Genomic DNA, 19,962 nt, shown 5'->3' on the forward strand with positions numbered 1-19,962 from the left:
ATTGCAGCTGTTCCTTATATTTTGAGAGTTAGAAATCCAAATTCATTGAAAGAAGGTATGTTCAGAGAAAGAATGCGTTTATGTCTGATTTCATAACTTAAAATATTGTTTGCACTTATTAACATATTTGAGGTCACCCTTTTAAACCAATAAGATTGAGTCGTAGAATGTGAAGATCCGAACATTAGATCAAAAGTTATTCAGGGTGGCCCATTTTTTTTTTCTTTGTGCACTGTTTATCAATCACATTTTTGTTAATAAGGCGTTTATTTTTAACTTCTCACTGCCTGTCTTACGTTCATACATTCTATGACTAATATCACTAATGTAAATTCATTCTATCATGTAAATTTTGCAGTCTTGACCAGATTATGTGTTTGTGTACATATATACTCAAAATTTTTTACGTAAAAATCCAAAATCTAAGCTTTCTTTTAATTTAAAAATATTTTTTCAATTCTTTAAAGCAAGTATGATTTTAAAAAGAGTACATTTAACAATACATTAAATCTTATTTTAAGTCATGAACATGCTTTTTATGACTTATCAAGCATGCAAGTAATGGTGCCCTTTTTTTACTTCAAATTTTAATTCTAAAGCAAATAAAATTATTAAAAATTTTTCCATTATATCAAAAGAGTGTTTACATTGAATCAATGTCTGCTCTTATGATAAACACCTGTAAAATTTTAGAATCTTAATTAAATTTTAGAAAAGTTACAGAAAGGGAAAAAATGATGTACATTGATGCTATCGCAAAGAAATCAAAGCCACTTAAATCTCTTAAAAAATTATATGATTATTACTCAAAATAAAATTTTATTTTAGTATATGACTAACCTCTTTAAATGCAAAATTGAACGATGAACAATTGGAATTGTTTCAAACTGCTTATTGATGAATTCTTGAAGGTTTTTCTGAAATGAAATTTTAAATGAATAAGTTTCAATATATATATATATATATATATATATATATATATATATATATATATATATATATATATATATATATATATATATTATTAATAATTAACAATACTGTCTTGAAAGATTAAAAATTATAAAATGGTTTTAGGAACTAAATATAAACATTTTGATAAAATTGTATGGATAAATGCAATGTTTAGTGGTACACAAGCTGTTATGCTGAATATGAAATATAAACAGCATTAAACACACTACTTAAACTAGTCTAAACAGTGCTAGAAATTATGTCTGGCACACAATCTTAGGAAAGAACACTTAATACATCTATTTACTTCTGACCTCCATTTATCGAAAAGAATCATAGTCACTAGAAGGGGTACATGATGCAATTAGAACTAACTAAATTGCTATAGATGACTTAATTTCAAGCTGCTTATTCATGAAATCTTCAAGTTTCTCTTTAATGAAACTTTTTAAATCATTCATTTGAACTTTAGAAAAACTAATAATAATTTTCTTAACTTTAAGCTATAAAAAATTCAAAATAACTAACAAATAATAAAAATAAAATATATCAACTAGCTAACACGTAATTATTAGAGTCATAACAAGCCATTTTTATTGTAGAAAAGAGGTAACAATAGAGTTGGTGATATTAATTACAGATTTATGAATAGTTTATGAATCAAATATAGAATATTTAGAGGCACTTTGCATTCATACATTCAATTCCTGTATTTGCTTCTTAAATTCCAGGTAATCTGTATCAAATTCAGTCTTTCGGTGGTCTAACAAATCATGAGGTTTTCCTTTTAAAGCACCAACAAGTGAATTGAATTTTCCAGAATGTGCCTCAATACCCTCAATGCAACAGGTGTTCAGAACTGAATATTCCTCGATAATATCAAACAGCTCACAAATCTAAAAATATACACCATTTCAGTAAATGTATTAAAAAAGATATTCGATAATTCTAATTAAAAATTACATGAGAGTGAATCTTTTATTTCTCACATTAATTATGGGTGCAGGATATGTCTAATCGTGTGAATAAGGTCTAATTTAAAAAAAATTGAAAATAAAATTATACCTACCGAAAAAAAGACCTTAAACAAAGAAAAATGAATACTGTCTTAACCCTAACAGGAAATATTTTTTCCTGAGAGAAAGATTGAAGTGATTGTCTGTTATGTTAAATATAACACAAATTAACTAAATGCGACAATTTATTTATTCATAAATTTGAATTCCTTGAGTTTACGTGTAGGATCTTAAATTTAGTTTTAAAAATTAATACTATTTCATTCACACGTATAAACATTTTGCATTTAGACATTTTGATATTATTATATTTAACATCTGTGCTGGTTTATTTGAGAATTGTGTAAAATAAAATAAACTTTTTTCTTTGTTAAAGAAAAAAAAATCATTAAAAGAATTTTAACAGTAAGTAAACTTTATTTTCTAAAAATAGTTTTAAAAAGTTACAATAACTAAAAGCGATATAATTTTAAGGAATATTTCAAACAAAAAAAACTTTGCCATAAGCAAAGTGATAAGATTAAAAAGTGATTAGAAAACAACAAGTCATGAGTAAATATAGAACTCAAGTGATTTAGTGGCAAGTAGGTGAGGGCGTCGCTAACACTACTGGAGGACATAATAAGGTTCAATCCTGGCGGCTGAATAAACCAGCATATCTATGCAGCAAGATGTATGTTAAATCTCTCTTAGCCGAAAGACTTCTTATTGGTGTAGAAGTTTGGATAGGTACAAGCTTAGGTGCTGTCCATGTCCCTTGATCAGGGTCAAAACTATTTGTCACTCATAACATCATTACTATAAGATTGAGCCCTAAAAAACTCGCCAAAAAATAAGTTGTCCTGGAGGTATCTTTAATGAAAGGATTTAAGCCCCCCCCCAGGCTAAAGGGGCAAATATAATCATATAGTGACCAAATATGTTTGGTCACTGCGTGATCATGTGTGTGCAACATCCATAAATATAATAAAGTAATTTTGTACTACAGATCCTTGCTGATTACAGTTTCCTATATGCTCTAAAATAAAGTGTAAGTCAGCTCTGATAAAATAAAGGAAATTAATTTTATGCTTTCTTTGTGGAGAAAATCTTTTAAAAAAGATATATAATAGTCTAAATAGTTGTAAAACATGTTCAAACTTCATTAAAAAAAAGAAATTGAAGATAAGTTGCTGACAGCAAATTGAGCCAAAGATTTTTCTAATTGGATAACGTTTTGAGGTGGTTATATTTATGTGCACAAAGAAAAGTTATCGCTTACCGTATTGAGTCTACTGCAAAATGAATCAAAAGAACCTAGCACTGGAACTAAATAAAACTTAAACATTCTATTTCCATACTCAGATGAAGTCTCTCGTTTTGCATCATTTAATTCTTTCTTATATTCGTTGAACAAATTGATGCACTTCTTCATTCGATTTTCTGCGACATCTCTTGGAATGGTCCACAATCCTACTTTCCCGCTTTCAGTTATGTAATTCTTACATACAATGACTATTTGATTTGTTACCTACAATGGATCATATTAATTAGTTTGCTATTGACAAATTCAAATACCTTTACATTCAGAAACAAATATGTCTTATAAGAGAAATCATATAAAATCACAAGAAAAATAAGCTACAGCAGTTTCCCAGTCACAACCCTTTTTATTTATATTTTATAGTAAATGTGAAAAATTAGTTGAGTTCATATAATCACTGCTTATTATTTCTAGAATCATCTGTAAATGTGATCAATATGGAAATAATTGCAAACTACTAACTTTGAGCAGTTTGTTAGTTTAATTTTATTTGCTTATGTAAAGAATATAACAAATATCTTGCAAGGTAAAACCAATAGAAAATATAGTTTCTTTTACGGTGGTGGCTTTAAATTCAAAATTTTAAATGTATAATTTTATGTTTATTTTTTCATACTCAACCTTATTTACAAAATCCGGAATTTAAAAATGAAATTGAAGATATCGAAATTAATGGTTCACAGAATTTAGAAATGTTGGGTAATTTTTAAATACTTGAGACAGTTGTCAGACTCAGCAGTTTGACAAATTCTGAATTTAGTTTTGATGGCAGTTTAAATTGATATCCTGAATTTTAAAAGATGAACAGTACAAAATGGAAAAACACGTTTTGCTTCTTCAATGAGTGGTTGAAATTTTTAGTGTTTAAAACTAAACCAAAAAGGGAGGGGTCAACATGAAAGACAAATTTAATGTAAGAGTCTGAAGTTATGACTATTAAATGGTCACTTTCATTTGACTATAGATTGATTGACTTAGTCAAAACTGAAAACTATGTGCCACCACCAGCTCATGGACTTCTAGCATTTTATCATAAGCTTCTGGGCAGAGATGTGCACAAAAAACATAATTGAAATTTAAAGATGTTTTACCTATGAAAGAGCGGTTTGCAAAATCCATATTGTTTTCCTTTCTTTTAAAAAAAAAGAAGATTAAAACAGTCAAGAATAACCTCCTATATTTCAATGTATTCAACCCACAACTGGAATTTTCGTTGGAAAAGTACAAACTTTATCATTAACATAAAAAAATTGTGATGTGCTTAACAAAACAAAATAACATTGTGATGTGCTTAAACAAAAATACTAGTCATATTGGTTTTTATGAAAATATCTGATAAATATGAAAATTTGTAAAGTTGAAAAGTCAACTTATCCCAGGTCTCTTAAGTTCTTTATATAATAAATTTTAACTATGAATAGGGTGAAAAAGCAGTTCCAAATATTCAATAACTGCAATTTTGTTATATTAAAAAACATAAAATACTAAGAAAAAATTTATAATTACCTTTGTAAAGAATGATGTGATATGTTCTGAAGTGTTATAAAATCTCGATATTGCATGAATCATTCTAACTCGAGAAATCAAGAGTGGAATCATTTTAGAAAGAGCATCCTAAAATAAAATTTAAAAAAATTAACAAAACTTTAACGGTTGATATAAAACAAAAAGTTAGATAAAGATGTGGGAAGATGCAAACCCAGTAGCCAATTATTCAACATAATTTTGGGTTGGCAACTACGCCTTTGTTCATACTGTTTTACTTATTTGTTTGTATAGAAAATGTTTCCTAAATAATCTTAAGATTGGGAAGAAAAAAAGAAATTTCTGAAGAAAAAAATAATCATATGAGAAAGAAACATAATTGGTATTGAATCACTGCTAAGAAAGGTTGGTGTATAAAACATGAAAACCTGTTTGATTACCTAAAAGATGGTTATCAGAAGCCCCTTCCAGTTTCATCAAACTAATTTTCAAGTTTTTCAACACAGTTTCCTTACCTGTGATTCAACAGATTTTGATAGCATTTTTGTTTTTTTCTCAATCCACCCTTTGTAGCCATAATAATTTTATACACAGTTGACATACTGGTAAAAATTATTTTCTATTAGGCAAACATACTATACAGGATTTAAAAAAAATAAAAAAAGAGGAAGAGGCTATTACACTTAATCACAATTTGTAAAATATTATTTTCAATCTTATAACATTTTCAATATTTTAACGAACAGTACTGTTCAATACTATAAAATCAGTGTGGTTCTTTGCTATGGTAGCTGAAAGCAGACTGAGGTGTCATAAATATCATAGGAAAGAATCATAATAAAATATCATAATAAAAACAGGAGATATAAGTTTAAAAATCTAAAATTTAAAAATCTCTTTACTGCAAACTTCAAATTAATCCTTGAAATAAATTTTTTTTTAAATAAATACATTTGAATAAATTTTGAATTATTTTAAATCAGGGCTCAATCCAAATCAAATCAGTAAATTAAATTTATACATTCTTTAAAACGAACATCAAATCACTGATTTATAAATTAGTTTTGCATTGCAATCTTAAAAAAACTCATTTTTATTTTAAGGAACTATTTTTTTGAAGGGGGGGGGGTTACCCTATTATTCTTTATTATAATGTTAATTTCAAGGGCGTCCTTGGTTTAGAACTGTTGGTATATGTCTCTAGTAATAGTTAAAAATCTCAAAAGCCTCAAATATTATTCCAGACAAATAAAAAAAATTCATGAATCATCATCAATTTAAATTTAGCTTAGTTACAAACAAGTCAAAAAATTAAATAAAAATGAAAATTTTACCAATATTTAATAGAAGGAAGAAATTATTTGAAAATAATTCTCTGTACTTAAATTTTGTTCTTTTCAAAAATTGTGTGCTTGAGATGCCCATCATGAAAAATATGTCTTGCAAAATATGCCTCATGTTAAGATATAGCTGAAAAGTTGTTTAAATAAAAAATTTATATAACTATCTTTGTAGTCGGTGGATATAAAAGGACAGAAATTTTAAATTTTGAAGAATTTCACCACCAGCTTTAAAATAGGCACCCCTGCGTATACATGTATATTTATAAAAACACATAATAATGAGAACTTTTAAGTACAAAACGGATTTTTTAAAAAAAGAATGTGCACACCATGTCATTTCTATACAGATCCTGGCAAAGTGGTTCCAAATCTTTAAGATACTTTACATTATCCCTAACTTCATTTATTTTATCAGTTAATTTTCTATCTTCTTTTCTCCATATCTAAAAAAATAGAAGCCAATTACACAATAGTTCAATTATCTACAGAGCAGAAATAAATAAGCAAACGTAATATATTTAAGGCATTGAAAAATTATTATAAACAGCATTTTACTTTGAGCACGCGGGACTGTGCAGCTTCTAAAACTTTAACAGTTCTTTGGAATTTATCAGACTGCACAAAATCAACCACAGAGCTTAGTTTATATAAAATCTCTCTCCAATATCTGAGTTCCTGTAAAGGACCTACATTGTCTGCTTCTTGTCGAATCAATCCACTCTCAGCAATAACCTGCAAAATAATATACAAAATCATACAATGCTTACTCAATAATGAATATTAAAACATTTGCTTTCTTCAAAATAGTTTAGCAGAATCCTGCTTATACAAAATTCTCAAAGCAAAACTTTTTAGTTAAGCAAGATTACATAGGAATTTTCAAAAAACTAGAACACATTCATTCACTCAAGCCGATATAGGGGAAAAAGAGAAATTTTACATCACTTGTATATATCAATTTAGTTAACACTAACCGCCTCTGGCAACCAGTTAGTTTATTTAAGTATATAGAACTTCAAGCATCTCAAAGTTTAAAATCCTTGAGTGCCTGAGCCAAAAAGCAATTTAATTTATAACTACTCAATGGCTTTCTACTTTTCTCAGTACTTTATTTCTAGCAATTCATTTTGTGTATTTTTAAGTATATTTTATAAAAATGGTGAATAAAAAAAAAGATTTTGTATCTCCGTATTATACATTTTAGCAATTTAAACAAATTACTTAATTTGGCACATTTTATTAGTACTTTTCATCCAGTTTTATTTACATTTTTTGTTTAAATTCCATTAAAAGAATCCAATAATTTAATTTTAAAATTATTGTCACTCAATAATAGAGAGATAGCTAAATCTGAGTATTTTACATGTAAGTACTCAACATATAATTTATGTTTTATGTAATATTTCAATAAAATTAATTTGTGTGAGAAAACAAATTTAAAAAACATTAAATTCATCTTTTTAATTAATTTTTTTCTCTCTATTTTCAAAATAAATAAATTGAATGGGGAGACTAGTGCTAATTTCCAAACTCTATATTCATAAAAATTATTCAGAGTGTGACTTAAGTATGATTTAAGCCAAATAATTGCAGGTAAAATATACTCCAATTAATAAGAATTTTAGATAGAAGATATTTGTAAACAAATTCAGTACTTTTGATGGAGGAATGTGAAAAATTTATTATTTATTAAATTTAATAACATTTCAACCAATAATTGAAAGATCTTGTAATATTTGAAAGATTCATTTACCTCTTGTATTTGTCTAATCCACTCAACCATCACTTGCTCAACAGCCTTCACTTTCTCATCAAATATGACGAATTTTTCAGCTGCTTCAAAATCTTTTACTGCAGACAAATCTAATTCCTCGCCACCCTTGAACTTTACAACATGCTTTAAATTCTCTTCGGCATCTAAAAATTGGTGTTAATCTTTCATAAACTGTGTCTAATTTTAAAAAAGAACTAAACTAATTTTTTCAATTTTTTAAAAATTTAACTACAATGAGAAGGCTATTTTAAAATTGGACGCAATTTGCAATTTAACAAAAAGGCATAACTAGAGAAATAGACTCATATGTTCTTGACGTCTATAACTTTTTTATTTATAAGCCATATTCTTATTTCGTCATTTGAAAGAAAAAAGTGAGACTTATGTTATAAAACAAATAAAATAACTATATATATAAGTACAAAAACACTTGCATTGGGAAAAACTGTTTGCAAATTTTTCATTCAGAATAAAAAATTTTCACAAAATTCAGAATAAAAATTTTTTTCACTTAATTTTAAAAATCAAACTCTTCATAACTTGCAAAAAATAACTTAGTAAAAAAAGTACTAAGTTAGTAAAATAAGCTTAGTAAAAAAGTCTTGCAATATTTTGGCTATAAGTCACTAACTATTTTTAAGTGACCAAAAGCACCTCTTAATTTTATTTATTTTTTTATGCTATAAAATATTAAACATTATGTGAAAAAATTGAAGTGATAAAACTCATTTTACTGTAAAAATTCTTGAAATTTGCAAAAAAACATTTCCCTGAAAAAAGATTTTAATACAAATTTATAAATACTTCGTATATTTTTAACAACATTTTAATAATTTTTTTTTCTCTGCATAATTTTTACCTTGTTCTTACTAATGACAAGAAAATTAAGAAAATTGGCACACAAATTATAAAATATTATAAACATTTAGAATATATCAACCAACTTCTCCAGTTACTATATTTTGTTAAATTGAGTCAAGTTTCAAAATAGCCTCCTCGTCCTAGTTTGCGTAAAAAAATTTTAAAACTTATTGTAGCTTCTTTTCAGCATGTACTTTTTCACAAAAATTTCATAAAACTCTGTGACATGATGGCAACGGACATTTGTCTATTTCACATGGAATGAGTCATACAAGTTAATGGTCAATAAGATATTAGATTGTTATAAATAAGTATCTGTGTAACTTATTAATTGCTACAATAAATTTATCTCTGCATGACTTTAGTGTGTTAGATAGTATATACCATGTCATAAGTTGCAGTTATTCATATATCACCTGAAAATAAATGCCACTGATGTGCCTAAGCTTATCAGATATCTAGATAAATAAAAGTACATTGCTACAAACAATAAAAAAATAAAATTCAATAGATCTCATAATATTTAAAAATAAAAAAAATGTGGGTAATTTTCTATAAATCTCAACTTTTGCCTAAGACAATTAGGAAAAATTCATCTCATAATTAAATTAGTGTTGATAATTTTTCAATAGACCATATATTTAAATATACAAATCAAACACGAGCAATGAAAAAACTTTAAAAATAAAAAATTAGAGACTGTTTTAAATAGTAATTGCATGAAAAAACGTAATTACTGTCCTCTTACTTAAACTTTGAAAAGATGTGAAAAAAAAATTTCTATATAGCAATAATTAATAAGTATCTATAAAAAAATATTTTAAATAATATATAATTGAAAATTTAATATTTTTATGAAAATAGATTGAACACAGAATTCTGAAGAAATGTGTAAGATTTTCAAAAGAATTTTTATTTTTTCAATGAAAACACATCTTGGTATAATTTATATTTTTATATCCTTAAGTAAGACCACATTTTGTAAGCAAATTTATAATTTAAAACCAAAATTCTTGACTGTTATTTTAAAATATGTTTTCGTGCATGTGGACATAAATTACAAAAAGGGACAATAATGACAATCAGGAAAAACTCCATTTAATTTATTTTTTAATTTTAAAATACATTTTTTTTACAACATTTGCTCTATAATAATTTAAAAACATAATAGATATTGTTTGATTTACATTTTAAATTATAATATCTATTTTTCATCTAAATTGTTAGTGGTTTTGAAAGGGGTAGAAATTGACTTAGGAGACATTTTTTAAATGGCACATAATTTCCTTTTTGTATATTTTAAGTCTGTGACCAATAAAATTTTTCATTCAAAGAGCCTAGTAAGATTTCAGTTCAACTCAAGTAGAAGTTCTATTCTTCATCTTTTTGACACCTATATTTATACAATTTATTTAAACTTAAGAAATCTCAACAAAAACTAAAATTGCAAATTTTTGCAAAAAATAAATATATTTGTCTTAAAGTAACCAACTTCTAATTTATATTCACAAATTTTTAAATAAAAACTGATATTAAAAAAATTACAAAAACCAAATATTAATGTTCAGATATTAATGAACAATAATTACAAAACAATAGTTTTTACCAAATAGATGAAAAAACATTTTATTCTTTAACTAAGCTATCCATATTTTATTACAATTATTACGCTTTGTACAAATGTAAAATTTTTCACTTTAAATATTTCTAAGAAGAAACTTAGGTAACAGTATCATTATACTCAATCAAGAATTATGCTCAATCAAGTCAACCGTATATTTTTTATGGCGAACTTAAACTTATTGACGCTAAAAGAAATGGTACTGCCATTAAACTTTACTGTTCTATCGAAAAGATTGTTATGATAACCTGAAAGTTATATTATATTCAACTAGAGCATTCTAGACTATTTAATTGTCACTTTTTGTACTTGAGAAAGAATGACACTAAAGTTAAGAACACAGACAAAATGAGAAGAAAGAAAAAAATACAAATTATTCTAAGAATATTGATCATACATATTCAAGAAGACAGCCATCCTTTATCAGAATATAAAGGCATTTATCTCTAACACTTTCATAATATAGTAAATTAGTTATAAACTTCAGAATTGTGTGTTGAAAACAAGGAACAGTAATATCAGTTTACCTAAAAAAAATTTTTTTAATTGTAATTTAAATACAAATTGAGTCCAGTGCATGTTTTCTTTTTTAACTTCCTGTGAGTTTTTTAAGCATATCATTAAAGATTGAAAATATATACTTTAACGAGAAATATTGCTTAAGGGCAAAAAAATTAACGAACTGAGAAAATAACCCTTATATAGAGTATTGTGTAGTACTCAAAATATTTAATGTGTAGAGAATAAGAAGTATTTTTATAACTATGGATAATATAAAATAAAAACTGTAATTTACTAATAATTAAGCTGCAATAATTTTTTTTTCTTTCTTGATAATGTGGACACATTGAAAAAAATTATATCCCCATAATAGCAAACAAATCCCAATTTTAAATTTACAACTATGTTACACCTTAAACATTAAAAATAATATTCAAAACAAATTTTAACTTACCTTCAATAAAGGTTACAAAATTATTGAAGGCTTCCATGCACAGGGATTTGTTCTTCGTCTCATCAAGTTCATTTTTCTTCCAGTCATTTCCAATTTGAAATACTGGAAAAAACACATTCCTCAGGGGTGCAACAACTGCTGATGTCATGGCACTGCCACTCATGCAATCGGCATTAAAACGACCAAACATCATGTCCTAATTCAGCAAGAATAAATTAAGCTTTATATAAATATAAAAATTACATTTGAATACCCTAGGCCAGGGCCTCCCAGGCCTTTTGATAATTCAGGCACTGGCTAATGGTATCACGTTATATTAAATATATATATATAATTCTTAATAGAGAATTTATTATAAAATACAGCAAATATTATTTGTTTTCCTTCCCAGAAAAATTTTAACAGAGTGGTAGCTGAAATATAAGGAAATATGCTATTGCTTTTAACATAAATATACTATACTGTTCTTTAATTATATTATTCAATGTAGTATACTAAACTTAATAGACAATGCACAATAATAAGCTAGACCAGATTTCATTTGAATTAAAATATATTCAAATTATACGATGCAAACAATACTGATCATAGGGTACCAAATATAATATTGTATAATTTATTGGATTTTCCACGGTATAATTTATAGGATTCTCTATTATATAGTTTATAGGATTTTATAGTTCCAGCATTTCAACAAAAAAAAATCATTTTCTCCAAAAATAAAGAAAACATCTGTGCTTTCAGACAAATTACACAATACTGACAAAATGCCAAAATACTTGAAATGTTAAGCTCAGCAAAGCATCAAATTTATTTTTCTTTTCAAAAAATTATACCACAGAAATATAATACAAATACATGGAAATAATATTAAGAAATAAATCTTTCATAGAAGTAAATCACAATTAAGGTCATTGATAAAAGCATTTGATTAAAAATAACACAAAAAAAGTGAAATCCATATCTACATAACTTCCAAATTGAAATCAAGTTTATCCTTTTAATACACCCACAAGACCTAATACGAGGGCGCAAAGAGGACAACTGAATAAGGGCTAGTGTTATCCTAGACAGGGTTCTTGCTCAATTGTTTCAAAAAAAATTTAGGACTTTTTTAGCACTTTTTTATGACTAAAAAAAAAAATTAGCACTTGATGTAAAATAAAAATAACATAATTAATCTATGCATGATATTAAAAATATACAAATAAAGTGTTTCATGAAGTAAAAATTACATAATTAATCTGTACATTATGTTAAAAATTTACAAATAATGTGTTACACAATTTTAAGGTGAAGTTATGAGTTATACTAGAGAGCAGTATGAAACTGAACAATTAGAACTAGCACAATGTAAAAAAAAATAACCTTTAAAATTTTTTGGTGCAAAAACGATTATTTTACAATCATTTTTATTCTTTAGACTTAAGGCAAAGGCATTGGGTAGAATTTATTTCTTTATTTTTTGCTGTTTTTAAGCACAAAATTGTTTTAAGTACATATAAGATGGCCCAAGGTACAACAAGACTTTGGCAGAGCTTGTAACTAACTTTTATGGCTGACAATATTCTATTTTCAAAGTGTATGCATTTTTTTAAAATAGATTACAATGTATTTAATTACGGATTACAATGTATTTTATTACGTGTAAATGTTACAATGCATTTAAATATTTTTTAAGATATTAAACCAGATTCTAAATATGAAAAGCGTCGCAAGGTACAACACGCTCCCCTAACAAAGCCTAAAACACAGAACATAAGACATCAATTTATGGTGTAAAGCAAGAACAAAAAACAAATATACACATACAAACATAACATTTATTTGTTTCAGACAGAAAATGGAAAAATTTTAATTGCACAAATGAACTGCATAATAAATAAAAAGGGAATTTAGTTCCTTTTTAACTACTCAGAAAAGATTTATTCAGCAGTTTTCTTCAATAATTCAGCTTCTAATTCCACTATTTTTGTTTTTTTCTCAGAAAGGGATTTCCTCAAATTATTTGATTTTATGAACAAATTTATATCTCTCTTAGTTTCTGCTTCATTAGTTAGAAGTTCTATTTCCTTTTCTGATTCTTCGCAATCTTTCATCAAAAAACTTTTTTTTTGCTTTAAATATGAAATGTCCTCTTCCTTTTTCCTCTTATTTTCACTGATGTTCAGCAATTTTTTTTGATCGTCTAAAAAACTTCGATATTTAGAACGTGCACTGGCAGCAGACACCCGCAGTTCTTTAGTTATAGGGACATTTAATATACCCCCAACTTGTTTTATATAGTTACAAATAACACGCTGTGCTATATATGAGTCCCCTTTTCTGTTCTCAACTTCAATATTTCGATTCACAGAAAATCCTCTCTCAACAGACGCTTGTCCATGGGACAATGTCATTATTATTTGCATAACATACCACAGTTCTGCAAAGTTCTTGTCATCTCCAACATAACTCTGCAAAAATGTGTCCAGCCTTGCTTCTTTTTCATTAAAACGTTTAAATTCTACTAAATTGCACTTAACAATTCTGTCTAAAAAGTCTACAAATTGCAGTTTAATTTTGTCACAATCTTTTTCCTCAATTTTCTTTTTTTGACTCAAGTAATTTAACATGTTTCTCATTTTTAGAACACACTTACTTTTGTTTTCTGACATTAATTTTGGATTGATGCAAGCAGCATTTCTTACAACAGAATAGTTTATTGGACATTTTTCTAGTAAACTTTCCAACATTTTGGTGATAAACTTTCTGCAATCTTTCTTTATATTCATATGATCCTGGTCAGAAATAACTTTTGAGGCCAACAGCTGTTTTAAAATTTGGTCGCCTTTAAAACCTATACTGATTTTTGTCAGAGAACCATAATTCTTTTCATCACAAAAATTAAAATGGCACAGTTTCTCTAGAGAATTTAAGTTTTCTATAGATTCTGGCTTCAGAATGTTATATAATTGCACACTATGTAATACCAAATTCTGAATATCTGCAGCAAAAAATGGTAAAAGTGGCCAATCTGCTTGATACAGTTTCAAAAATGGTGAAACTAGCTCTGACACACTTAAGAAAAAGTTCAGCTTAACAAGAATTAATTTGTCTTTTGTTGCTTCCTGTAAAGTTAAAAAGGATTTACACTTCACTTTACCAAACTTGCCACTTTCAACATTTTTCACATAAGATTTTAGATCATTCCAAATCAATATTGCTCTTTCAGCTGCAGGTGCATTTTTCAGCCAACGGTGGTTACAAAATTTTAGCGGTAATTTGCTCTCAGTTGATTGATTAATAAAATCTTCTTTTCTTGCTGGTGAATCTTTAAAAAGATAGAAGATTGAGCTCAGGATGGAACCAACGAGCCATTCTGTTTCAGATTCACCTTTGTAGAATGCGTTATTTAAAATATGAAGCCCACAGCTTCCTATTGAAATACATTGAACACCATGTTCTTTTAACAAATCTTCTTGAATACTATTATAAAACTTCCAATTGACAGCAGGACCGTCCATAGAAATCTGCAATAATTTCTTCAGGTCTAAATTTTTGACTGATGCATAAAAGCAGGCTAAAAGGTCATCTGCTGTAGAATGGCCCAGAAATGCTGATGTTAAGTACTGCGTCTCTACAATGTTCTTATCTGAGTTCCAAAAGCGGATATGTATATCCAACTGCTTCTGCTGCGTCGCTTTGTTCAAAGACTCATCAAAAAGCAATGTATAAAACTTGGCATTATCAATGCACTTCAGAAGTAGCATGCTAAAATGAGGAGCAAGTCCAAAATGACAGAGATATCTGCACTTAGATTCATTGCAGGCGAATTGACGTGCTATTGAACTGTCTGGAAACATTGCACTAAATAATTTTCCAGTGTCTTTGGAAGAATTGTAGGAGTAGTGGCTTTCGACAACTTTCAAAGCCCATAAAATTTCAGACGAAAGAACTTCTTTCCCCAAAGCCCAAGAATCTTCTAAAGAGCTGGAGGCAGCAGGAGAACTGGAGGCAGCAGTAGAGCAGGAGGCAACAGAATTTAAGGATTTAGTGGAGGGAACAACCTTTCTAAACTCATTCATTGAAATTGCTTTGGTCTTCATGGCATTGAACAGTTGTTGATGCTTCATTCCTAAAATATGAAGCATTAAAATTTAATTAAATTCTAAAATTAAATTTTTTTAAATTTCAAGAAAAAAAAGTTACGCAGCAAGAGGGTTAAAACCTATGTTCACGGGTAAACCGACTAAATATGAAATAGAATAAAAATAAGATAAAAGAAAAGTTAAAAAAAAAATTAACTACAAACAATTATAAATTAAAAGCACAAAGCTAAAGTAAACCTAATAAAAAACGGTACACCCCGGGGTCATTTAAGTTAATCCACAGAACAATAATTTCACAATCCAAAGAAAATGATGCTATCCTATTGCTATAATATACAATTACCTATTTTATTAGTGGCAAGTATTTAAATTTAAAAAAAAAAAAAAAAAAAAAAAAAAAAAAAAAAAAAAACAGGACAAAATCTATTTTCCCTTATCTTACACTTACAGCATTTTATTTTCCAAAAATCTATACATATAATAAATTTATAATATAAAAGAAAATACTATTTTTCATGATTTATAAGTTAAAAATATGAGTACTCCTTATGGGTACAAGTTAAAATTTTAAAGACTTCTTTAGCCATTAAAAAAAGTTATTTAAAAAATATTTTTTTTATACAGTATGGGACCCCTAATTCGGCACTTAATACGACCGTTTTTTTTTCCCCCTAAAGATATTTTTATTGATACGAGAAAAAAAAAATCAGTCATATTTTCTTTTTATTTGGAATTTTTTCTCTTGAAATAAATAACTATATTTTATCTTTTAAAAAGAATCATGGAAAAAAAAAAAGTAAAAACATTTCCATTTCCAATGAACAAAATAAAGAAATGCAAGTTGGGAGAAACTGATCAATCAATCTTGACAGCTGTGCTTTACTGCTTTGTGCCCCCCCCCCCAGATTTCCCTCTCCCCTTTGACCATAAATTGGCCACACCCTGTTGACATTCATTTTGTACACCCTACCACATGGTGTACAAAATGAATTCTATCCCTTTTGCTTTTTTTATTCGATTAATTTATCTTTATATTTGTCATTAACTGTTACTTTTTTTTGTTAATTGTTAACTTGTTTTTTTTTTAATCCTTTTTAGTTGTTTGGTTCTTTTCTGCAGTTATTCATTGTTAGTTTCCTAGCATTAATTGTTCATTTTTTTTTCTGCAGTTCCTTGTTAGCTTTCTTTCTTTCTTTTTTTGCGGGATGAGCGTCTTTTGTAACTAAATGTTATGTAAAAAAAAAAAAAAAAATTAGAACAATGATCTCGAGCTGTAGAAAAAACGATTATTTCTGTTTCGGAGGATTCGGATTATTTCATTTTCTGAGTGTATTACGATCACAAAGAACTGTTAATTCATTCCTCAAGAACCATGAAATCTGAATTCAAATCATCTAAATTCTTTTCTTTTTCCGAGATTTTTATTGATAGTTTATTTTCGAAGTATTATCTTTCAATACATGTTTAAATAAAATTCAATTTCATGTGCCGAATTTTTTTTTCCCGACCAAAAAGACGTCGGATTAATTTTGTCCATTACCACACAATCGAATTTTACAATTTTGACGATACGAAAATAAAGAAATGCTAGTAAAAACAGTATAGAAAGGCATTAAGAGGAAAATTCTCATCCCTGTTACAAATAGAACACTTTAAATATTTAATATAATAAGAATGAAGCATCTTATATTTAAATTGGTGTTCTTATTCTTATTCATTGATAAAGGATATTAATTTACTTGAATAAAATAAGAAAAGCGGCGACGCATAATAGTCGAAATGTTGAAAATGGGATATAAGAAAAATGAACGAAAAACGTCAGGGATTTTTTTATTTTTAAACTATCAGAAAAACAATTAATGCGTATCTATAACAACCAGGCTATAAAATAAAAACACAAAGTTATAATAAAACATCCACTGAATTCCAATTTATAAGCGTAATAAAAATGAAGAAAAGAATTATTAAAATATTTTGCACAAAAAATATAAGCTAAGTGATCGTTTTCACAAACAATATAACTGATCGATGTCCTGTCGTACTACGGAAATTAAAACAGCCAAAAATAAGAAATTCGATCTTTTTTATTTAAAAGATTAACAAAGCGCGAGCATGTCCAAGGTAATGATGCGTATTCTCAAATCAATTTATTAAAGAACACGCTTAATTTTATTACACAAGACAAGCAAGTTCATTCCGAGTCAAAATTAGTTTCGGATTCCGATGACGTCATACAGTCTTTCATCGATCCCTAACCCATATCTTTTTAAAAAATTATGCGTATAGAATAAATGTTAGAAATTAGAAAAACAATTTTAGAGCAAACGATAGTATAAAATTCGTTGTTTAGAAACTTTCTTCTTATATTTTCAATATAAAGCAAAGCTCATATTCGCTGAAAATTCCACCTTACTTTTACAAGGAACAAAATTGTTATTCACTAACAAAATTTCTTTAAAATAAAAAAAACAAGATAATTCAAAACAAAACTATAAATTCGATAATGCCATCAAACATAAAAACACGCGCTTGATACACTTTTGTTCGTTCGAGGTGGGGGGAGAGGAAGAGGAAATATAATTAAAAAATATTATACCAATGAACGAAATTATTAGAAATATAAAAAGTCGATCACTTACCTTTCATATGAGACTTCACTTGTCCTTCGCCCTGTCCGGCAATATCAAACTCTTTATTGCAAAGACGGCACTTAGCTTTGTGACGATTGTCTGAAGAACAAAGCCAGTCTTTGAATCTTTCGTCCATAATGTGTTAAAAACACATTTCCCCATTATTTACAAAGTAAATATAAAAAAATATTAATAAATAACGGCAAACAAATACAGAGAAGGCCGATATTAAAAAGAGGAGTTACGATGAATTAAACTACACGGAATGACAATCACCTACATGGATGACCTTCGACCTTACCGTGGACGATAAAGAATTGCATTCCATTCCATTCTTCTTTTTATCTCCCTTACCCCATGCAGCTTTTACCCGGTTTCTCAACCCCTTCTACAAGAACTCAATGCAACGTCGCATCCTCTACGGGATTAGCAACAATCCGAAAATGGCGCGAAACCAATCGCTCAAAAAAATTTTCTAAACGCCGAAATAAAAAATATTTAGCACTTTTTTAGCACTCAGAAGAAAATTTAGCACTTTTTAGGCCCTAAAAAAGTTGGGGAAAAATTTTAGCACTTTTTTAGGACATTTTAGGACCGCACGAACCCTGCTAGAGGATATCAGCTTTTATTAAAACAAAGCATATTTCCACTTCTAATTCAAAGTTTTAAAAATATAAGTATTTTAATGTAATAAAAATATCACTTTTTAATAACCTTTTTTGTTAATTTTCTCTTTAGAAATAAATCCTTAGTTGTTAATAAAAATTGATGAAATCTCATGAATTTCCTTTTAGCAAAATGCCAACATCTAATTTCCACTTCTTACTTCTCCACAACCATCAAAATTTTCCTCTTTGATCAACGACTTAATTCATGCAAAGCAATTCAGCACTATTTTCTGTTATTTAAATTTAACAAAAATTTCAGATATTTTTGCTGTTTTCAAATAATATGTTTAATTTTTCTCATTACGCATTGATAAAAATGTTCATGATTTTCTAAAGCTTTCCTTTACAATTTATAAACCCTGTCACATTACATTTTACAATGTACTATTTTAATGCAAATGTAATGAAAACAAATGGTTAATAAGCACAGTGAAAAATCAAATTAAACTAAGAGTTGCAGTTATTTAATAAAACTCATTTAGCTTTTTTTGTTATTTCTTTGCTTTAAAGAGGCCTTTAAAAATCTTAAGTCATTATAAGTTCATTACATATAATTTTAAAATGGTAGAAAGGAGGCGTCGCCACGAATTCTTTCTTGGCCCCTGCATACACACAAATCTAGCCAAACATAACAAGAATATATGTTTAAATATAGTCCTTCTTTCCCAAAAAACTAATAACAGGTGAGTAAATTCACATTATAGGTATCCTTCATTTCATCCTTTAGTAAGTTCATAGACAAAATCAGTTAATACTCCTTGCTTTGAGAAAATAGAAAAAAAATAGACTTACCTTATCTAAATCTGTTTTCATGAAGTAGATACAATCCCCTTTTAGCATCTCTTTAGATTTGCCATCGGTTAGGATCAGAGGTATCGATATTTTTACACCAGTTGAACTTTCTAGGAAGAGAAAAAATTATGTTGAAAATACATATGCACGCAGTCACACATACAAGGTACACTTGAAACAATATCTTAAATACAAAATATATAGAATCTTCGCGAAAAGAATTTATATGTGACCTCCGTATAGAAACGAATTTCTATAAAAGAAATATTTAAATGCCATAAACTAACTAATGGAAAGTTACCAACTAAGGGCATAGGTGACAAACAAGTCAAATTAGCTCTTATATTTTAAATATGTCAACAATGATCATTGCCCTATATTTAATTATATTAAAAAATAAAAATTGAAATTTTGTATTTTATCTAACAAATCAAAAAGCTCTCATCACTGAGTCAAAAGCTTTTAATTG

The 19,962-nt window shown here is 27.5% G+C and overlaps 1 protein-coding gene across 1 annotated transcript; it reads right to left on the reverse strand.

Annotated features, from left to right (window-relative positions):
- Window positions 1-1,646: 1,646 nt before the first annotated feature.
- Window positions 1,647-11,505, reverse strand: LOC139427113 (dynein axonemal heavy chain 8-like). The gene is made up of 7 exons (XM_071187786.2): window positions 11,313-11,505; window positions 7,855-8,018; window positions 6,657-6,833; window positions 6,431-6,544; window positions 4,780-4,887; window positions 3,232-3,480; window positions 1,647-1,850 (listed from the first exon to the last, which is right to left on the reverse strand). Exons 1-7 carry the CDS (start codon window positions 11,503-11,505, stop codon window positions 1,647-1,649), a joined length of 1,209 nt encoding a protein of 402 aa, XP_071043887.2.
- Window positions 11,506-19,962: the final 8,457 nt, after the last annotated feature.

The sequence above is a fragment of the Parasteatoda tepidariorum genome, chromosome 2 (assembly GCF_982258835.1).
Source record: "Parasteatoda tepidariorum strain Cologne lab strain chromosome 2, Ptep-v5.0, whole genome shotgun sequence".
NCBI classification, from domain to species: domain Eukaryota; kingdom Metazoa; phylum Arthropoda; class Arachnida; order Araneae; family Theridiidae; genus Parasteatoda; species Parasteatoda tepidariorum.

What these genes read in the sequence shown, in the direction of transcription:
- LOC139427113 (XM_071187786.2), bottom strand. Translation starts at nt 11,505, where the DNA reads ATGATGTTTGGTCGTTTTAATGCCGATTGCATGAGTGGCAGTGCCATG. An exon ending in CACAGTCCCGCGTGCTCAAA is followed by an intron (nt 6,545 to 6,656) that starts GTAAAATGCTGT and finishes CTATTTTTTTAG; the next exon opens with ATATGGAGAAAAGAAGATAG. An exon ending in TTTGCAGTAGACTCAATACG is followed by an intron (nt 1,851 to 3,231) that starts GTAAGCGATAAC and finishes GTATATTTTTAG; the next exon opens with ATTTGTGAGCTGTTTGATAT.